This window comes from Vicugna pacos, chromosome 13 (assembly GCF_048564905.1).
Source record: "Vicugna pacos chromosome 13, VicPac4, whole genome shotgun sequence".
NCBI lineage: Eukaryota > Metazoa > Chordata > Mammalia > Artiodactyla > Camelidae > Vicugna > Vicugna pacos.
In genome coordinates this window covers 10,877,171-10,896,571 of record NC_132999.1, presented here as the reverse complement: position 1 = coordinate 10,896,571, position 19,401 = coordinate 10,877,171, and the positions used below count along the sequence as shown (strand labels likewise).

The 19,401-nt window shown below is 35.0% G+C and overlaps 1 protein-coding gene across 6 annotated transcripts in view; it reads right to left on the bottom strand.

Moving 5' to 3' along the window:
• ZZZ3 (zinc finger ZZ-type containing 3) overlaps window positions 1-19,401 on the bottom strand; it is an 89,434-nt gene that overhangs the window by 6,510 nt on the left and 63,523 nt on the right. For 4 of the 6 annotated variants that reach the window (XM_072974184.1, XM_072974186.1, XM_072974185.1 and 1 more), the window contains 7 exons: window positions 8,819-8,957; window positions 6,444-6,591; window positions 6,242-6,357; window positions 5,431-5,502; window positions 4,335-4,436; window positions 3,592-3,687; window positions 1,113-1,265 (listed from right to left, as the gene is read on the bottom strand). In XM_072974184.1, the coding sequence (XP_072830285.1) occupies window positions 1,113-1,265; window positions 3,592-3,687; window positions 4,335-4,436; window positions 5,431-5,502; window positions 6,242-6,357; window positions 6,444-6,591; window positions 8,819-8,957 (826 nt within the window). The remainder of the gene's footprint in view (window positions 1-1,112; window positions 1,266-3,591; window positions 3,688-4,334; window positions 4,437-5,430; window positions 5,503-6,241; window positions 6,358-6,443; window positions 6,592-8,818; window positions 8,958-19,401) is intronic. The other 2 variants (XM_072974188.1, XM_031683511.2) reach the window with 1 other exon arrangement.

Sequence of the window (19,401 nt, the reverse complement as noted above, 5' to 3'; positions counted from 1 at the left end):
ACACCACTGAAGTGGGCACTTAAAATTTCATGTTTGGGCACTTACTACAATTAAAAATAAAAATTCCATCATACTTAGCCATAAAAAAGATAAAATCTTGCCATTTGCAACAAGGATGGGCCATGAGGGAATTATGCTAAGTGATGTGAGTCAGACGGAGAGACTGAGAAAGACAAATACCATGACTTCACACATATGTTGAATATTTAAAAATATATAAATAAACGAACAAACAAAGCAAAACAGAGACACAAACACACGTAGAAAGAACAGATAAAGGGAGGAATCAAGCAGTTACGTTGTCTTTTCTAAATGTACTTAGGTTAATCAAACAGTTGATATGGGGGGACTTTATAGAATATTCTATAAAATAAATGAGGAACAAAAATCACTATTTTGTAACATCTGATGAATCAATGGATCTAAGAAACAGTCAATGGCTCCTGTGTCAAAAAAAGACACTACCAGACTGATCAAAGTAGTCCTGCCCATCCTAACAGAAAAAATAATAAAACTGAATCGAATCAATTTGCAGGAGATTCAGGGAACAGAGGAACAGATAAAGCAACACCAAGGAGATGCAAACAACAAAATCCACACTCACCATGCTATTCTACTGGAAAAATGGCCCAGTTTTTCAACAAAAAAATTTAAGAGGCTAAGAAAGGAGAGAGAAAAACAGAGAGGGAGGAAGGGAGAGAAGGAGAAGATCTATTGCAATTTATGACTGGGGAAATGTGCACTGACCGTACATTGGATTATATAAAGAATTTTCTTTGAATAAACTTGATAATGATACCGTGTAATGTCTGGGACTTGCTCCAAAATAATCCTGGACAGAGTTGGGGTGGGTAGGAAGTACAGATAAACACAAGATTCCCCAAATTAATAACTGCTGAAGTTGGATAATGGTTGCATATGGGTTCATTTTTGTATAAGCTCAAAGTTTCTCTATAAAAAAACTTTTAAATCCAATTGTAAAACAAGTTTGACTTGTTAATTAAAAGAAAAGAAAGCAACATTCACTGAAGAATAGGAAAAATCAGAAACTCCTGGTGCTCCCATTCTGCAGCCTGCTCTGCCTAACACGTAGGTATAAACAGAGAGCTTACTGATGCCTCCTCGACAGCAGTGTTCATGTGGCCGTGGAAACAGGATCGGTCATCGTCTTCATCCATATACACTGGTGGTTCGTGGGAAGTCATGAAAGTGGAAGGTTTAAAGAGATGCTTATTAAGGGGGTGCTGTCGTCTGCTTGTTGAAGACTAAGTGAGAAAACAAATTTGTAATTGGGACAGTGGACAATCATGAAAAGAATCAAAAATACACAAATATAAACGTTACTTCCTGCAAATCTGCCTCATCAGAAGGATTGTACCTTTATCCTTCAGCATACTCCTATGTGGCTGCTTTTCCTATGTTATCTGAATTTTTAAAAAGCACAATTAGCCTTAAAAAACAAAAACAAAACAACATAAGGAAATGTAGGGGGAATACCTAACACGGAGTACAGTGGACCACATGCCATTATCTAGCTTGTATTTGCACCTCCGACGTTTACCACACTCTTGGCATTCAAATGCTGAGCTCCTCTCATGATTGTCTTACAGATGATCAAGGAGGATGACGTCAGCCGAAGCCAGACACAAAACTATCACGTAAAATGAGAATTTCCCCAGTGTGATGACTGTCTGAAAACAGTTATCTAAAACTGACTGACTGCTTGTCGGTGTCAATGTCACTTAATCCTCAAAACAATCCCATAAAGTAGTTACTATCACCTCTAATTTAGAGGTGAAAAAATGGAGGCACAGGGAGGCTGACTTTCTTGTTCAAGGTGTTGCAGCCAGACTGTGGTAGAACCAAGACCATAAACTAGGCTGCCTGGTACCAAGGCCCGCACTTTGAACGACTGTGCAGACTGCCTCTCCTCAATGACAGCACAGCCACAAAGGATAACCTAAGTCATGTGGAGAACCATCATTTAATCTGTTTCAAAATTCAAATTCTACAGAGAATGTGACAATGAATGTATGTATGTTCATGTGTAACTTAAAAATTGTGCTCTACACTGGAATTTGACCTAACATTGTTAAATGACTGTAACTCAATAAAAAGTTTATATAAAAAAAAAAATTCAAACTCTAACCATGGCAAGGAATCGTTGTGTCTGTGACTGGGCTAGATCTCTACACTGAAAATGTCTGTTAAGTTAAAATTCAGCACACCCAAAGGAGGGAACACATTTAGGTTAGTTTAGTATTTTTTTTTCAATTAAAAAAATTTTTTTAATTTTTAAAAAAATTTGGGGGGAAGGTAATTAGTTTTATTTATTTTTAGAGGAGGTCCTGGGGATTGAAGTCAGGACCTTGTGCATACTATGCATGCATTCAACCACTTAAGCTATACCCTCCCCCAAGTATTCCTTTTGCTATCATGTGTTATAATCATCTAGTCTTAGTGGTGGAAACATAAGGTGTAAAAACACATTTAGGGGAACTAAGAAATTATGAAAATTAGAGCTGCTAAGTTGAATGTTGGTTATCAGAGTTCCACCACTCCAAAGTTACAGGATGAACTCTACACATACAATACTATATTTGGGAAGAAGAAAAATCCAAAATGCTTAAAACAACTGGCAGATTAAAACAAGCTTCCAAAGCCCAGTAAAAAGAATAAAAACAAAACTTGCAAAACATGGATCTATACAACATTCTTAATGTAAAAATATGTAAAATAGCTTCAATAAGGAAGGGAACTGCGTTAGATACACTTTTAGCTTCTCTTTATGTGAAGAATGGCAATTGTGGGTGAAGAGATGCATCAGGATGATTTCCTAAGGAAATGAAAGAAGGCCAATTGCATGCTTTATTTTTTTGCAATTAAAGCAAAAAACTGGCTACAATTTGATGCAGTGTTCTACATTAAGAGGAGGATGGTAGCTTTTTCATAGTGCAGCAGAGAATAGTGGAAAACGCTGGGATCAGAATCAGAAGATCAATGGTTCCCAGACTTACTAGCTATGTGATTAGACAACTTATTCAATGTACCTAGTTTTCTCACCTATAAAAAGGTTGTAGAACAGTACCCAGCCCAGAGCATTCAACAGTAAGAACAACAGCTAGCTATTATCATCAGTGAAGTGAAGGTGGTCCTACCTACCCTTCTACAACTGCAGTGAGGATTAAGTACCTTACTGGACATTTCTATTCTTGGATTTACACAGTATGTGTATAAAACAGAAACTGAATCTGTTTACTAAAGAGTCGCACATCCTAAAAACTTTAACATCACAAAGGCCTTTCTGACGTACACTCAGTCTAAAGTCTTTCGAATAACACTAATTCACACAAACTAACCTACTTCTAAGAAAATAATGAACAATCGTCATTAAAGCTCACTCAGTGTCACTGAGCAGCAATAACGGAATCCCACCTTGTGTTATGCCCAACATAACCAAATGCTTACAGTAAGCTGAATAATAAAAATAAAACAACTCTGTTCTGATAAACACATATGCTTTTCCACAGCAATTCTGACTGAGGAAGTTAATCCAGGACCTAAGGTTTACTTTTATCTGTTTCTGTTTACCTTTTTGGAGTATATATATAAGTTTGGTGTTCTGCCTGGGACTGGAATGCCAGCTTTAGTTAGTTTTATGAAATACTTCTGTACTCGGCTGGCAACCTAAGGAAGAAACATGACAAGCCTTTTAACATAATGAATGACAAGACATGCAGTACCAGAACTGTTTTTAAAAACTAAAACATACATGTGTATCTTAATGAATACTTACATTTTTAAATCTGTCATCAATCTAGAAATAATTTTAAATTGCCAAAGACACTTATATTTGAAAATCTAGACAAAAAGCTGCTAAAATAAATTTGATTCCGAAACTAAACACATATTTTCAACTTGTGAACACTCGTACTCATAGCATAAAAACACATCTATTAATATCTATGGGAATGTGATGGAGAAAACTGGTGCTTTTTTTTTTTTACAAAGACAACCAGATAATACTGGCTAAGGCAGTATCACAAATCAATTAGCACAGTCCAACCAAGAAGCACACAACCGGTGCACTCGTTAAACATTCAAGAGACACAAAGTCCAATACTTTCAGTATTTAGTAACAATCCAAAGCAGAATTATCAAGTCATTTCTAAAATTAATATAAAAATATACAATGTTATTTTTAAAAACTCCACTTACTGTTGCACTCTGTAGCTAAATATGATAGGGCAGATCTGGTAATTTTAGTTACATTATCCTTCATTAAAAAAACCATCAAAAACCTGCCAACAAGATGGGATTATGTCCTGAATCACCTGTTTTGCTGTCCTGTTGCCCAGTTCATCTGCTATCTTCTGCCAGCGTCGAGACTCTACTTCTTCAGGAGGGTATTTCAGGAGTAATTGTTCAAGCTTTTTCTAAGCCAAACCAAAGACCAAATTTAAGAAAGTTTAATACTGAGTTTCTAAATAAATACATTCACCCTTCATTTAAACTATAATACTCCTTGCACAACTTTGGGGTTAGGTCACTAGAAATCCTCATAGTAGGAAAACTTTCTAGTAAGGAATTTGAGCCTTCAGAAGGAAAATGAGATTAGAGAATAAACTTATGAAAGACCTTATAAAGATTTTCTATTTACTTCAGTTAAAAAGAAGCACACTCCATCTCCAACACTAATTAATTAATATTTTATACATCTTAGTGAGTTCCACTGACCATGTTCTCTTGCTAGACTATGTTTAGGCTCACCACTATGGATTTGACAAATCTGTGTACATTCATTTGGATTTAGACAGACTACTAAAAGAGACATTTTCCTCCTTTGTGTGGTCCTCCATTCAAATATTTAATTTTAATACTCCTAAACTCGCCCACAGCCCTAAAGATGCAGAATTGTCTGGATATGTGAAATGAAGCTTCCCTAAAGCTTTTTATAAACTGGTAAGCTCATTACAGCTGTGGGGTTAATCCTCATGAGACAGAACTGTGTCTCAAATCTCACTCACAAACAATCCTAGCTATATGCCAAAATGTAGGAGAACACTCTGACTTTGGCTTTGTCAGCTTCCCACCAAACAAAAACAAGAATTCACTTTGAGGCACAGCTTTACTCGGCCCCAGGTTTTTCTGTCTCCCAAAGCTGCATTCCAAAAACTTTATTCCATCTGTTTCACTACCTTTCTCAATCCCTCTCCCAAAACCCAGATTTCTTCTTTAAAAACTATTCCCATACAGTCTCAGAATCCAAAATTCTTGAAGTATACAAAAACATATACAAAAGTAAGTTTAAATATTTTACATTCACGGTTAAGGGAGATTACATATAACAATACACACCTTACCCATAAAACTGACTCTTTCAACTGTTTATTATTTTTTTAACCTACATAATTTAGAAATATCGATTACCTGCTCTTCAACAGTCCACAACTGGTTAAATGTTTCAGGTTTGGTATCATCACACAGGCGTCCTCTTATCATCTGCACATAAAACAAGGTTTTTGTCAAAAAGAAAAAAACAAAGACTATCCTCTGATATAGCCAAATAACACAAAAATTGTGGATTTTTTTGTTAATTTCAAAATATGTCAGTAAATTTGCTTAACGTGTACATAATTTACTGTTTACAAACTTTTTTTCACATTTTTTTATTTCATTTGGTTTTATACTCCCAGCAATCTTGTAATATACAGATGACAGCAACTTCATTTTAAAGAAAAGGAAAGGTTACTTTTCATCCTGAACCGCATATTTATCAAGGTTCATCTAACTAACAGCAGCAAGGTCAGGACTCAAATCCCGGTTCCATTCCACTACACACAAAAAGCTCTTACTCTTAGACTGAATACTGTACTATGTGTCAGGCACGGCACTAGGTATGTGACATACACTGCTTATTATAATCCCTGAGCAACGCTACAGCGTAAGAGTAACATTAATCACATTTTATGTAAGAGGAAACTGCGGTTTGGAGACTTAATACATAAGCTGCAACTTAATATTAAGCTTATACATAGTAAGCAATACAAGCTGCTTAATAGTTCCACAGCTAGTAAGCGGTACTGGGATTTCAACCCAGGTTTTTCTCAACTTCAAAGTTCATGTCTCCACTATATCTACAGTGAAAGACTTTGAATTTTAAGAATACAAACCAGTAAAATGTTAAAATAGGTTGTCTACAATTCAAATTTTCTTATTCCAATACTTTATTACTGCTTACCTGAGGGCGGCTACTTGAGCCTTCTGGACCATCACTCAAAGGCAACACAGAGTATGAAAGGGACTCTCCATCCTTTCTAGGATCTAAAGGACTTTTTGGTCTAGCAGGTAAACCTACTAAAAAAAAGACCATGTATAGGATTATTAAAGCAAGACTTTGCCGGGTATTTCTCTACTTAAAGTCTTATGATGCAATTTCTTACCTTTATCAAAAACTAACTTAACTCTCCTAGTATGTCTTTTACGATTTTTAAATTCTCTTTCAAAGTTCCCAAGGCTATTGGTATATTGGTCCCATACAATCTCGGGCAACTGAACAACTCTCTGTGGATATGGAAGCCCTATATCAGCCTGGGGAAAAAAAAAAAAAAAAAAGGTGACAAACTAAGTTTAATTCAATGAACGGAATGATAGAAGGATTGACAGGCATACAATGAAGTAATACAGTAAAACATTAATCGTAGAATCTAGGGAGTGTATATGTATGTGTTAACTATCAACTTTTTTGTGTGTTTAACATTTCTCATAATAAAATGCTAAGAAAATCAGGTCATAAATTATGAAATTGGAAAGCAAAACTCACTTTGTGACAGAGAATTTTTAACTTTTATTTTGCTTGTGAGGTATTACATTGTCTCCATCATCATAATACTACATATCAGTCTAAGGTTCAACTTTTGAAAAATTAGAGGAGAATGTCTTTTACAATAATGATGGTAATATCAAAGAAAGCTAATAAGCCTTTCAAGTTCCCTGTATTCTGTATACCAATATATAATCTAAGTTTCCTTAATTTCAGTTAGGAGTTTTTAGATGTCCACTAAAACAAAGAGATCACATGTCAACAACTTTAATACAGTAAACCTAAAGAAAATAGGCAAATTAAGAATACATGGGCAAACAAAGAAAAACAGAAGAATCAAACTTCTAAATTAAATCCAGCAGAAAATTTTGTTTCCAAGGAGCATGCCTTTCATGATTACCAAAGTATTTGGGATTTAATATTCATCTGCACATTTTCAAAAAAATTCTTAAGATGGTCGATATCACATCTCTGTTTCTGAGATAAAGTGAAAAGAAATTCAGTTCTAAATCAAACACAGAAAGGGAGAATGGGGGGGGAGGGAACAGCTCAAGTGGTAGAGTACATGCTTACCATGCACAAGGTCCTGGGTTCAATCCCCAGCACCCTCTCTAAAACCAAATAAATAAATAAACCTAATTACCTACCCTCCCCCCAAAAAACTAAATAAATAAATCGCTCTTCAAAAAATATTAAAAGAAAAAAAGGGGGGGAGAACAATCAAATAACCAACTGCGTGCATATCAAGTAAATTTGCATAATTGCAATTTTGTGCCCACCCAAGAACAAGAATAAAATGAGATTAAGGTTAAAATACCATCTGTTTTAGCTGAATCCATTGTAAGTAAATACTAAAAGTACTGCATCTTTTTGCACTAGCAAATTGTTTAATAACAGCAATGCCGAATCAATAAACACCTAAGTGGGTGGGCCCACTGCAACAGAGCGCACAAGAGGTCCTCCCGACTTGAGAAGTTTCAACAAATCAGTACATGGATTCTACATCCATTATGACATTCAGTCTTCCGAAGGAATGGAGTGAAAGGAATGCCTGTCAAGTAAATAATGTAACTGGAAAAATCCAAATAATAAATTAATACATCTGAATAAAATGAAGCCCCGAGGGCTGTTCCCTCAACACTAGACAAACCACTTTTCTGACTCGTTAAAAACCAGTAACTAATAACTATACTTAAGTTGTCACACTATACAGGCTAAATTTTTGTGTTTTTAAGGTGAAAAGGGGGATTCTTTCACATAGTTTTTCAGTTTTAATCTTTTCATACAATGCTGATTAACATTATACCTCTCAACTTTACTGAATTAGCGGGTCCCTAATTCAAGAGATATACTACACCATAAATGCACATCTAGATTATCTCCATGTTTCTGTATTAAGAAAGTTATAAAAACTTGAGAATCGCTTTCAAATGGTTAACTGCTGAATTTGAAAGTTCTATTTTAAGGAAAAAAAAATTCTAAGGAATTTTTACACTTAAAAGGACATTTCAAAATTAAGCAAAGTCTGTACCTCATTCTCATGGACTTGGCAACTATAACCTTAAAGATATTTAAAACAGAGTTTTTGGCTGTATCACTATCATTTTCTATATACAAAAGTAGTGCTAAACTAAAGCAGTTAATAAATTTTTCTTTTAGCTCCACTAATCTTAAAGTCCTGAAAGCAGAAGAGGGAGAACATTCTTAAGACAGGGAAGGAAAAAAGTAACAGAAAAAGATCATAAAAATGGCTAGGAACAGGACGTCAAGTTCCTCTACGAACATCCACTTAGGACTCCTAGCTGTGTTCACTGGGGTATAGTTTACTGCGTTAGCTGGGGGTGAAGGAAGGCAGGATCCTGCCTTCAGTAATATGGCTAATTACAGAAGGGAAAAAAACTTTTAAGTATATACTTACATAAAAAGAACGAACCAGGATAATACCAAAATATATCTCAATAAATTTTAAAAAAAAAAAAAAAGCTCAACATATACCTTCTTCTGGAGTTTTTCCACAAATCCAATGGGATTTTTTAGTGCTTCTCTCTGGTGTCTGCCCAAGCTTTCCAGGTCCTGGACTGCTTGAGAACGCTGAGCCTCGAGTACAGCAATCGTCTGTAACAGTCTCTGATAACTACAGAGACAAACAAAAACAAAAACCAAAAAACACCTCACTAAAATTTTCTAGTAGCAACAATAAATAAAAACTGAGTTCAAGCCATGATCTACTATTAAGTCACACAGTCTTTGTAAAGTTACCTGAAAGAGTTTAGTAAAACATATTACTGGGAATAAATGAGGTCTTCCTGAGTTATGAAGTACCTAGTCAGAAAATATCAGTTAGAGAAAGCAAAGCCTTATTCCCCTGTCTTAAGTTTTTAATTCTCGAACCTGAACAAGTACAGAAAATAAGAATGTATCTGGACTTTCCAACAACCAAAGTTATTAAGAAACAGCTAAATTTTTTTAAAAATCGTAATATTTTTCGCACCAGGGAGGATCCCCAAATTCAGCCCCTCTGTGGTACTCTGTTGGAATAAGAAATCTGAGGTACACTTTCTTGACCAGAGTTACAAGACACTGTCACATAATTCAGACATGGTCTTAGTTGTCATGATTCTCATTTCCTCATTGTGTTATACTGCCATTCTAGAGAAAGTACACTTTCTTGTTAATTCTTAAGCATTAAATACTTTTACAGAAGAAAAGACTTATAGATATTTTTTACTCCCCTGCCTATAATGGTCTATTTGGCACAGCTAATATATAATTTTACCCATACAAATCTACTCCCTGTCACTATTCTGAAACTTCACTATGGTACATGTATATTAATTAGTTCATAATCCCTCTCTCTCTCTCGTTCAAATTGTCCTGTCTCTCTGACTAATGTCTAATTGCACATATCAATACACATATGTAAACAATTAGCCCAATAGCCCTGAATGCTCAAATACATTTTGCAAAAATAATCAAGAATAAGTTGCTCCATGTTCACTTCAAAATAAGTCACGAGGTATTTAAAGTATTAGTGAAGCACAATTTTTTCCTTATGGCTTCAAAAAAATTTCATTCTGTTTTCCACTAGACTGTAAACTCCGTAATGGCAAACATATCTGAAAAGTTCACTGTTTTGTTTATCCAGTGTGCAGCGCACTTTCCGGCATATAGATGCTCAATAAATATTCTTTGAATGAACAGATGTTCAATATTCAATCAACAGCTCTTCCATGCAATCAAAAAGTATACTGAAACTTTTAAGTCCAAAAGTTAGCAAACAAAGAAAATTTTCAAAGGTAAAACAATGTAATTTTGGGGTTCGCAGCCATGGCATAACTGCAACATGGCATTCTCTATCAAAACACTTCCTTCCTCAGCCTCCTGCCTAAAACATACTTTATTCTTGTTCTCAAGTCCCTTGCTAACTAATTCCTGATGAAATGTTTAATAATTAAAGTAAAAACTGCTCACACTGAAGGGTAAGACTCCTCTCAAGCTTGAGATACTTCATTTAAAAGTTAGAACTGAACTGGAACGCAAGAGCTACTAAATCACTCCTAGATAAGACAGAGAGGTTAATTCTAAACTCACTGTCACAAGCCTGCTTGTGTCGAGGTGTATGGAGTGTGCAAACCCTGTGCAAACTGTGCTGGTGGTTTCTAACGGGCAGGCTGGCCCAGACTCAACCTCAGGGTGGTAACAGTGAGCCGAGTACTAGAACCTATCCTATCTGCAATACAATACTCTTAACCGCTTTACTTCACCTCCAGAACTCGTACCCTACTTAGCTGAGCCACCAAAAACATATCATGGTGTCTCTATTTGACAGACCCCTGTTCTAATTAGGAAATACACACTTCTGTATATCAATATAAAAATGATTATGGGTCTGTTAAACTTTCAGCAAACTGCTGGAAACAAGTTATAATTAATGACACACAAGTAAGAATAGTTATAGGAGAAAACAAGCAGAGGCTTAAAAAAGAACGCTAGTCAGTTACTGACTTCGGGAAGAAAGGCCTGTGTTTGAAGCCAACAGATTCTAACAATGTCTACTGTATGTAAATTATTCCACAACGATGCTGACTTTAAAAAATAATTCCAACAGAAATGACAAAGAAAGTGTAACTCTTCACCCCCCATTTTGCTTCTCTTTAATCAAGACAAAATGATTATCAAATTCAAAAGCCTAGGATAAACACTGGTGAAGACTTAAAAGTCTAGAATACGTGAAAAGACTGTAAGAAAGTGTTGAATTTAGGTCTCCAAGACAAGCTAATTTGAATAATTTCCTAAATTACCAGTAAAATAACCATACATATCCTTAAACAGTAATAGAAAGAATAAAATACTGGGGCCATATCTAAAAAATAGTATGATACAGACAAATCTATTTTCAGTCCTACCCACCCACTCACTTCACCTCCAAAAGCAAACTACTGAAATCTGATCTAGGCATTAATTGAGGCAAGATTCATTTCTTCATTAATTTAACAATTATTTACTAAGAGAATAAGGCACTATTCTTAAAAGCTTTAGTAACTATCAAAGTCAATCAGGGATGGAGCTTAGGTTTAACAGAGGCACTCCAATTCCACCAGAGAGGGAGTAAAGAAAGAATGGGACAGGTTTGGCCACGTTATTGGGGCGGAGGATGGATATGTGAGTGTCTGTCATACTAGTCTGCCTAGTTTTTTGTATGTTTGAAATTCTCTACAATGAATTAAAATGAAAACTCCAACTTTAGTTCAAATTAATGGGGGATGTGACCACTACACTCTTTCTGAGCTAATGGGAAAACACCTGCTACTGTATTCAGCTCTGCTTTGAGAGACAAACAGGTTCATAATCAGACAAGACAGATGAGAAACAGTGTAACAAGAGATAACAATAGTGTCCAACATGTACCGAATGTGTCTTATATGTATTATATCATCTAATAATACAATTCTCACAACAAACTTATAAGATAGGTACCACTATCCTTATTTCACAGATAAGTAAACCAAGGTACAGATTAAATAACTTGCCAAGATCATGTCAGCCAATTTATTCCACAATGTGATGTGAAGAATGGTTAAAGACTCTGAGACTATTTAGCCAACAAACAGAAACCTCCAATAAAATATTATTTCATTCTTTATTTAACATGCTACTAAGTGAAAAAGGAAACAGACTTGTTTTACAAGGTATAAAGGGTCAAACTAGAATGAAACTGTGATAAAGGCACAATATGAAGAAAACCTTGTCTTGGTCAAAATCAATAAAGGATGGTAAGATAGCACCCAATCACCATAGATGTTCACAGAGCTCTTTAAAGGAAATTCAAGCACTAAAAATTCTGAAACTCTTTAACTCCAGTTAAACATGCTACTTTCACTTCTGCTATTTACTGAACCAAGAAAAGAACAGAATGACAAAAAAAAATGTGTACAGTTTTGCATGGATGCAAGTATAGTTATATAGCTTCCCCACATGGACAAGTTTGTATCAAATCTATCAAAATTCTTTATTATCTATTTATAAAGCTGAATCCAATGCTAAGAACAGTAAGCTTATCTGTGGTAAAGAATTGCTAATTTTGTTTCATGTCTTCAACATAAAGACAACCTCAGCATTCATATTAAGGAATTACATTTGGCTAAAGTATAAATACTCTTCAAATCTGTAAGTTATTTTCACTGCCTTTCCAAGTCCTCTTGCATCCTTTACTCACTCCTGTAAATTTAAAAGCATTAATATGCAAGAGTACATAGGTAAAAGCCCTGATGTCTGAAAGAGAATACCAAGGAATTAGCAATCTAGAAATTTAATTTTAAAAAACTAATGAGGAAACTTTTAAAAAATCTAGACTGAGACCATTCTGCCCCCAAAATTGGCCTGATTCTTCAAATAGTCATTAAATAGTGTCATTAAAGATCCCCCCCAACCCCTTACTCCCAACAAAAGCTATCCTAGATGAGGAGTCTTCAACCTATGGCCTGCAGGTTTTTATACAAAGTTTTACTGCAGTGTAGCTACATTCATTTGTTTATATGTCTATGGCTACCTACTAGTTACAATGACAGAGTGGAGTAGCTGTAAAGTGGAGTTGATTCCCAAAGCCTAAAATATTTACTATTTGACCTTTAGAAAAAAGTCTGCAAAGCCCTGCTCTAGATTAAAAGATACAGAAACATACAACTAAATGTAATGCATTATCTGAGTTAAGATCCCACGGCGGGGGGTGGGGGTTGCATTTGGGGTATAGATGGACAAATTTTATTACAGTCGGTGATTATATGAGATTACTATCTGTATCAATGCCAAACTGCTGGGATGGAATGACATATTCGAGGTTATGCAGCAGAATGTCTTGTTTTCAGGAGATATACTGATGTATAAGGATGTTAAGTCTACAGCACACTTTAAAATGGCTTAGCAAAAAGGAAAGGTTTATAGTGTATTAGATGGGAAGGAAGGCGAGGGGAAAGGGAAAGAGGGAGAGAACAATGTTACAAAATTTTAAGTTGTTAACAATGAATTTAGCTAAAGAGCATACATATGCTTAACTATTCTTTTATCTTTCCTAACTTTTATAATTTTCTACAATAAAAACTGAGTACTGAAGAAGCTATTCAATACACTTTGCTACTGAGAAAAAGCAGCATATTATTAGCTCAAACACGAAGCTTGATTAAACACACTGAAAAAAAAGCTAGAGGAAGGTGACATAACGTAAATGTATCAGTTTAACTACACTGCAAAAAGAAAAGGAAAAGGGATATAGAAAAACTTGCAATCAGATATGTTAACCAATGTTTTCACATGTGTGCACATGTGCACAAATGCACACTTATATGCACTGGGAGAAGAAGGAAATAAAAGGAGGAAAATTTATTACGGATTTTATTTTCAAAACTATGTAAAGTGAATTTGTTCTCAAGAATAACAGTAACATTTTAATTAAATTTAAACAATAAATTCCATCTCATCAACCTATCAGGGTTAAACAATTGTTGGGGGAAGGGCCTCAATTAACTCTAACTACACCATTATTTCAACTAAATGTGGTGTTTCTATGACCTGCACAATATTGAGTTCACCATGTGTAAACATGATTAAATAGAAATTATTTTATGTTAGTAGAACACAACATTTTAAAAAATTATTCAGTAAAACAGGAGCTATATAACGTAATACTTTCCTCTTCTTTTACAAAGAGTTTGAAACACTGAAATTACAGGATTTGCAAATTCAGTAATTCACTGCAAATGCAATAATTTACAAATGGTCTCTTTCACTTTCTATGAAAATCCAGAAGTCATTAGAGAGTAATCAAAAAGACTTCCATGAAATTCCATCTTAAGACAGAAACTAATACCTCAGAGCTTCTGATAGGATGGTTTTCCAGGTATAAAGATCAATTCTGTATTGGAAACAACTAAAAATGTTGAATTTAAAGCAAAGAAAAAGTCATGTACTTGTTTATTTTTTTAATTTTGTTTATTTTAAATTTTTTGTTGGGGGGGTAATTAGGTTTATTTATTTATTTTTGGAGGAGATACTAGTGATTGAACCCAGGACCTCGTGCATGCTAAGCATGTGCTCTACCATTTGAGCTATACCTTCCCCCATCCTTTGTTTATTTTAAAAGTATGGAAGAACCCATAAGATACTAAAACTTCTATTTACAGGCCAAAATTTACATGAAGGCATAAACCAGGAGAGTCAAATGGAGCACAGAACTGCTTTGGCCTTGAAGGCAGGTACTTCACTTAGCCAGGGAACAGAAGACAAAGCCAACAAGGTGGCAAGTCTAATAGGGGAACCTCTCGCATCAAGTTGTGACTCTACCCCTCACTTCCACCCACACGAGACTTTCTTTGGGACCGAGGAATGAAGCAGATAAACATTTCAACCATAAAAAGCTGTTATTACTACAAGATAGTCTAAAGAACTGAAGCCGTAAGTACAAAGCAGTGACTCTGGAATGGTACACACACACCCATGCCCCACCAAGATACCCACAGAAATACATGCACTTTTCTCCAGAAGAATACATCTTTATTGTAGACCTCAAAGGTTACTAACATAATTTTCCAAAGAAAGGGAACAGCTCACATTTTAAATTATCAAGCATGTAAGAAAACTAGACACGAAGAATAAGAATAAAAGACAAGTTTGAAAACAGTTACAGGGAAAAGGAAACTACAAAAACTGAGTAGATAAACAACAAGTGTCTTCTGCAGAGCACAGGGAACTGTATTCACTATCTTGTAGTAACCTACAATGAAAAATGAATATATGTATGTATACGTATCACTGAACCATTATGCTGTACACCAGAAACTGACACAACATTGTTAACTGACTATTTCAATTAAAAAAAAGAGTATGTAGCCTTGAAAAGGAAGAAAATTCAAACTCTAAAAATATAATAACTAAAATTAAAAGCTCATTAAGGACAAATTCAGAAAATGTAGACTAGGCAAATTCAGAATAAGCCCTTCATTGAAGGGGAAAAAATATGTTAAAAGCTCTTAAAAGCATCAAAGAGAACCCTAAGTATTACTAGGTCAAGATCCCTGAGAAGATGGAAGCATGTCGTGGGGCACTTTTGTCCAGAAATTATTTACTGATGCAGAAGAGATGAGAGGCTGAGCAGTGCTTTTGATAGCTTAAAATGGTAAAAGATCAAAGCCAGAGTTGAGGGCCTACCAAGGGTGAGGCTCTGAGAAATCAGCTTATGCTTTGGCCTGGGATCCTGAAGGGTTATACCCCAAGAATGAGGGTGAACAGGAAATAAACAGCCCTCCCAGAGTGTTTGTAATCTGTTCATAATTAACTAATAAGGCTAAACATCTACATACCCGAAGATCCAGACATCCCATATGTAGCAAAGTAACCTCGAGAAACTCTTGAATATACACAGCAGCATATATTTTTGGCAGTCTTATTCATAACAACCCCAAACGTCCATCTAAGCAGAATGGATAAACTTTGGTATGGTTCTACAATGGGATACTATACAACAGTGAAAATGGACAACCTACGTCTATTTATATGAATATAGATAAATGTCCTAATGTATCAAAAAAGAGCACATACAGTATGATCCAAAAATTAAACTAAACTATATGAATAAGTACATAGCTGGTAAACCCCTTTATGACAGCAAAGAAGGATTTTCATGAAAATAAGACCGTGATTATCTCTGAGAAGAGGAAAAGGGTGTAACTGAGGAACTATTCACAGAGGACTTCTGGAGTGCTGTCTGTATTGTATTTCTTAATTTATACTGTGGTTAAACAATTACAGATTTTTTGATTTCATAATTACATCTGTATGTAAGTATTTCATTACTGTTATTTACATGAGATACTGTACCTTTTTTTAAGTGAAAATTTTCTAGGAAGAAAATGTTGCAGCGAGATCACTTCTACTCTTTTTGCACTTTATTTAAGATTCACATAGGAGTCCCAGCAACATCAGCAACTAACATGAGACCTTATTCAACTCATTAAAACTTGGAATAAATCTGACAAGGGAAGTGAGACTTACGTGCGGAGAACTGACTAAGGAAATTATGGATGACAAAGAAATGGAAAGAGATCCCATGTTCTTGGATTGGAAGAATTAATATTGTTAAAATGGCCATACTGCCCAAAGCAGTCTACAGATTTAATGTGATCCCTATCAAATTACCCAGGACATTTTTCACAGAATTAGAACAAATAATCCTAAAACTTATATGGACTCACAAAAGACCCAGAATTGCCAAAGCATTACTGAAGAAAAAGAACAAAGCTGAAGGAATAACCCTCCCAGACTTCAGATAATACTACAGAACTACAGTAATCAAATTAAAACAGCATGGTATTGGTACAAAAATAGACATATGGATCAATGGAAAAGCACAGAGAACCCAGAAATAAACCCACAAACTTTTGGTCAATTAATCTTTGACAAAGGAGGCAAGAACATACAATGGAATAAAGACAGTCTCTTTAGCAAATGGTGTTGGGAAAACTGGACAGCAGCATGTAAATCAATGAAGTTAGAATGCTCCCTCACACCATACAAAAAAAAAACCCTCAAAATGGCTTAAAGACTCAAACATAAGACAAAACACTATAAACCTCTTAAAAGAAAACATATGCAAAACATTATCTGACATAAATCTCAGCAATGTTCTCCTAGGGCAATCTACCCAAGCAATAGAAATAAAAGCAAAAATAAACAAATGGCACCTAATTAAATTTATAAGCTTTTGCATAGAAAAGGAAACCATAAGCAAAACAAAAAGACAACCTACAGAATGGGAGAAAATATTTGCAAAAGATGAGACTGACAAGGGCTTAATCTCCAGAATATATAAACAGCTCATACAACTTAATAAGAAAAAAAAAAAACAATCCAAAAATGGGCAGAAGACCTAAATTAAGCAATTACCCAGTGAAGACATCCTAATGGCCAATAGGCACATGAAAAAGTGCTCAATATCGCTAATTATCAGAGAAATGCAAATCCAAACTACATGAGCTATCATCTCACACCAGACAGAATGGCCATCATTCAAAAGTCCACAAACAATAAATGCTGGAGAGGGTGTGGAGAAAAGGGAGCCCTTCTACACTGTTGGTGGGAAAGTAGTTTGGTGCAGTTGTTATGGAAAACAGTATGAGGATTCCTCAAAAGACTAAAAATAGACCTACCATATGATCCAGCAGTCCCACTCCTGGGCATATATCCAGAGGGAACCTTAATTCAAAAAGATACATGCATGCAGCCCAATGTTCACAGCAGCACTATTTACAATAGCCAAGACATGGAAACAACCTAATGCCCATCAACAGATGACTGGATAAGGAAGTTGTGGTATATTTATACAAGGGAATACTATTCAGTCATAAAAAAGAATAAAATAATGCCATTTGTAGCAACACGGATGGACCAGAAAGCCAGAAAGAGAAAGAAAAATACCATATGATATCATTTATATATGGAATCCAAAAAAGGGAATGGAACTTATTTACAAAACAGAAACAGACTCACAGATGTAAAAAACAAACAAACGGTTACCAGAGTGGGGGTGGGGGGAAGGGAGTAGGAAGGGATACATTGGGAACTCAAGTTTCCAGATACTAACTAATATATATAAAATAGATAAACAACAAGTTTATACTGTATGGCATAGGAAACTATATTCAGTATCTTGTAACTTATGGTGAAAAAGAGTAAGAAAATGAATATATGTATGTTCCTATATGACTGAAGTATTGTGCTGTACACCAGAAATTGACACAACATTGTAAACTGACTATATTTCAATAAATACATTAAAAAAAAAAAAACTTGGGCCTTAGCTTCCTCAGCCATAAAATGATTAGAAAGAACCAGATAAGGGATTGCAAAAGCTTTTTCAAAGTGAAACATTCTAGTATTATAAGACATTTGTTCCACTCTGGTCAATCATTATTTTGCATTGTTCCTGAATTTAAAATGAAGTCAGTTTATACTGTATACATAAATACAGCATTAAGTCACTGTTTATGTCATACAGAATCTTATTTAAGACTTGGGTTTATCAGCTTTGCCCATAGTGAGAAGTATGCCAAGGAAGTGCTCTCAGAGCAGAAGGTATTTTAGAAGATCTAAGGGTTTAGTTTCCCCTACTCTACAATGTCTACTCATGAAACATTAATGACTTTTCTCTTACAGAAGTTACTTCCAAAACGAAATTATCTGGAATATAATGACTGTGGTTTACAAAAGGAACTGGTTGTTCCCTAAATCACTAAAAAAGGCAGGAATTTTTAGGTACACCTATCACTCTAGTTTTTAAAATGAATGTCTTATCTCATTTATTATGTTGTGCAATCCTTGAGAGAAACGGCATTTTTCTACATCTTTAATACTGTCCCCTAGGATATTAAGTTTCACAAGACAGAACGTGCTCATAAAGATAAAAACAAAAACCTCAAAAGAAAATATGATCTGAGTAGTTATTTGGATGGATGACTTTTCAGTGGTTAAATAACTGCTCACATATAGTACTGTTTTAATGGCATATATGGCCTTGTGATTTCTTTAGGTATGCTAAAGGTATATATAGCTTCAATCCTTAAGATAGATGGTCACACAAAAGGCAAACGTGCCAAATTCATGGATGACATGAAGCTGAAGATAGCAAATACTGTAGATGAAAAAAATGAGGATTAAAAAGTAATAAGCAAGCTAGAATACTAGACAAGATGAAATTTAACTGTACAAACAAAAAAATCTGGAATTGAACTACAAAACAACTAGACTGTACAGGACAGCATGAACTTACCCAAAATGGTGACAAAAACTGTGAGCCTCCCAGATGATCCTATGTTCAATTATGAAGTTGAAGTGTGAAGTGGCTGCTCAAAAAAAATGTAATATGAGCTTGAACTTATATGAACCCATTCAAACACTTAAGCAAGCACCCTCATTTTATAAAGAGCACTTTATCAGCTGTTCCTGAAGGATACAAGTATAGTCAAATGCAGCCCTACCCTCAAGATCATTACAATTTAGGTAAGAGGGTGTGTATCTGTAAGAAGGTATTG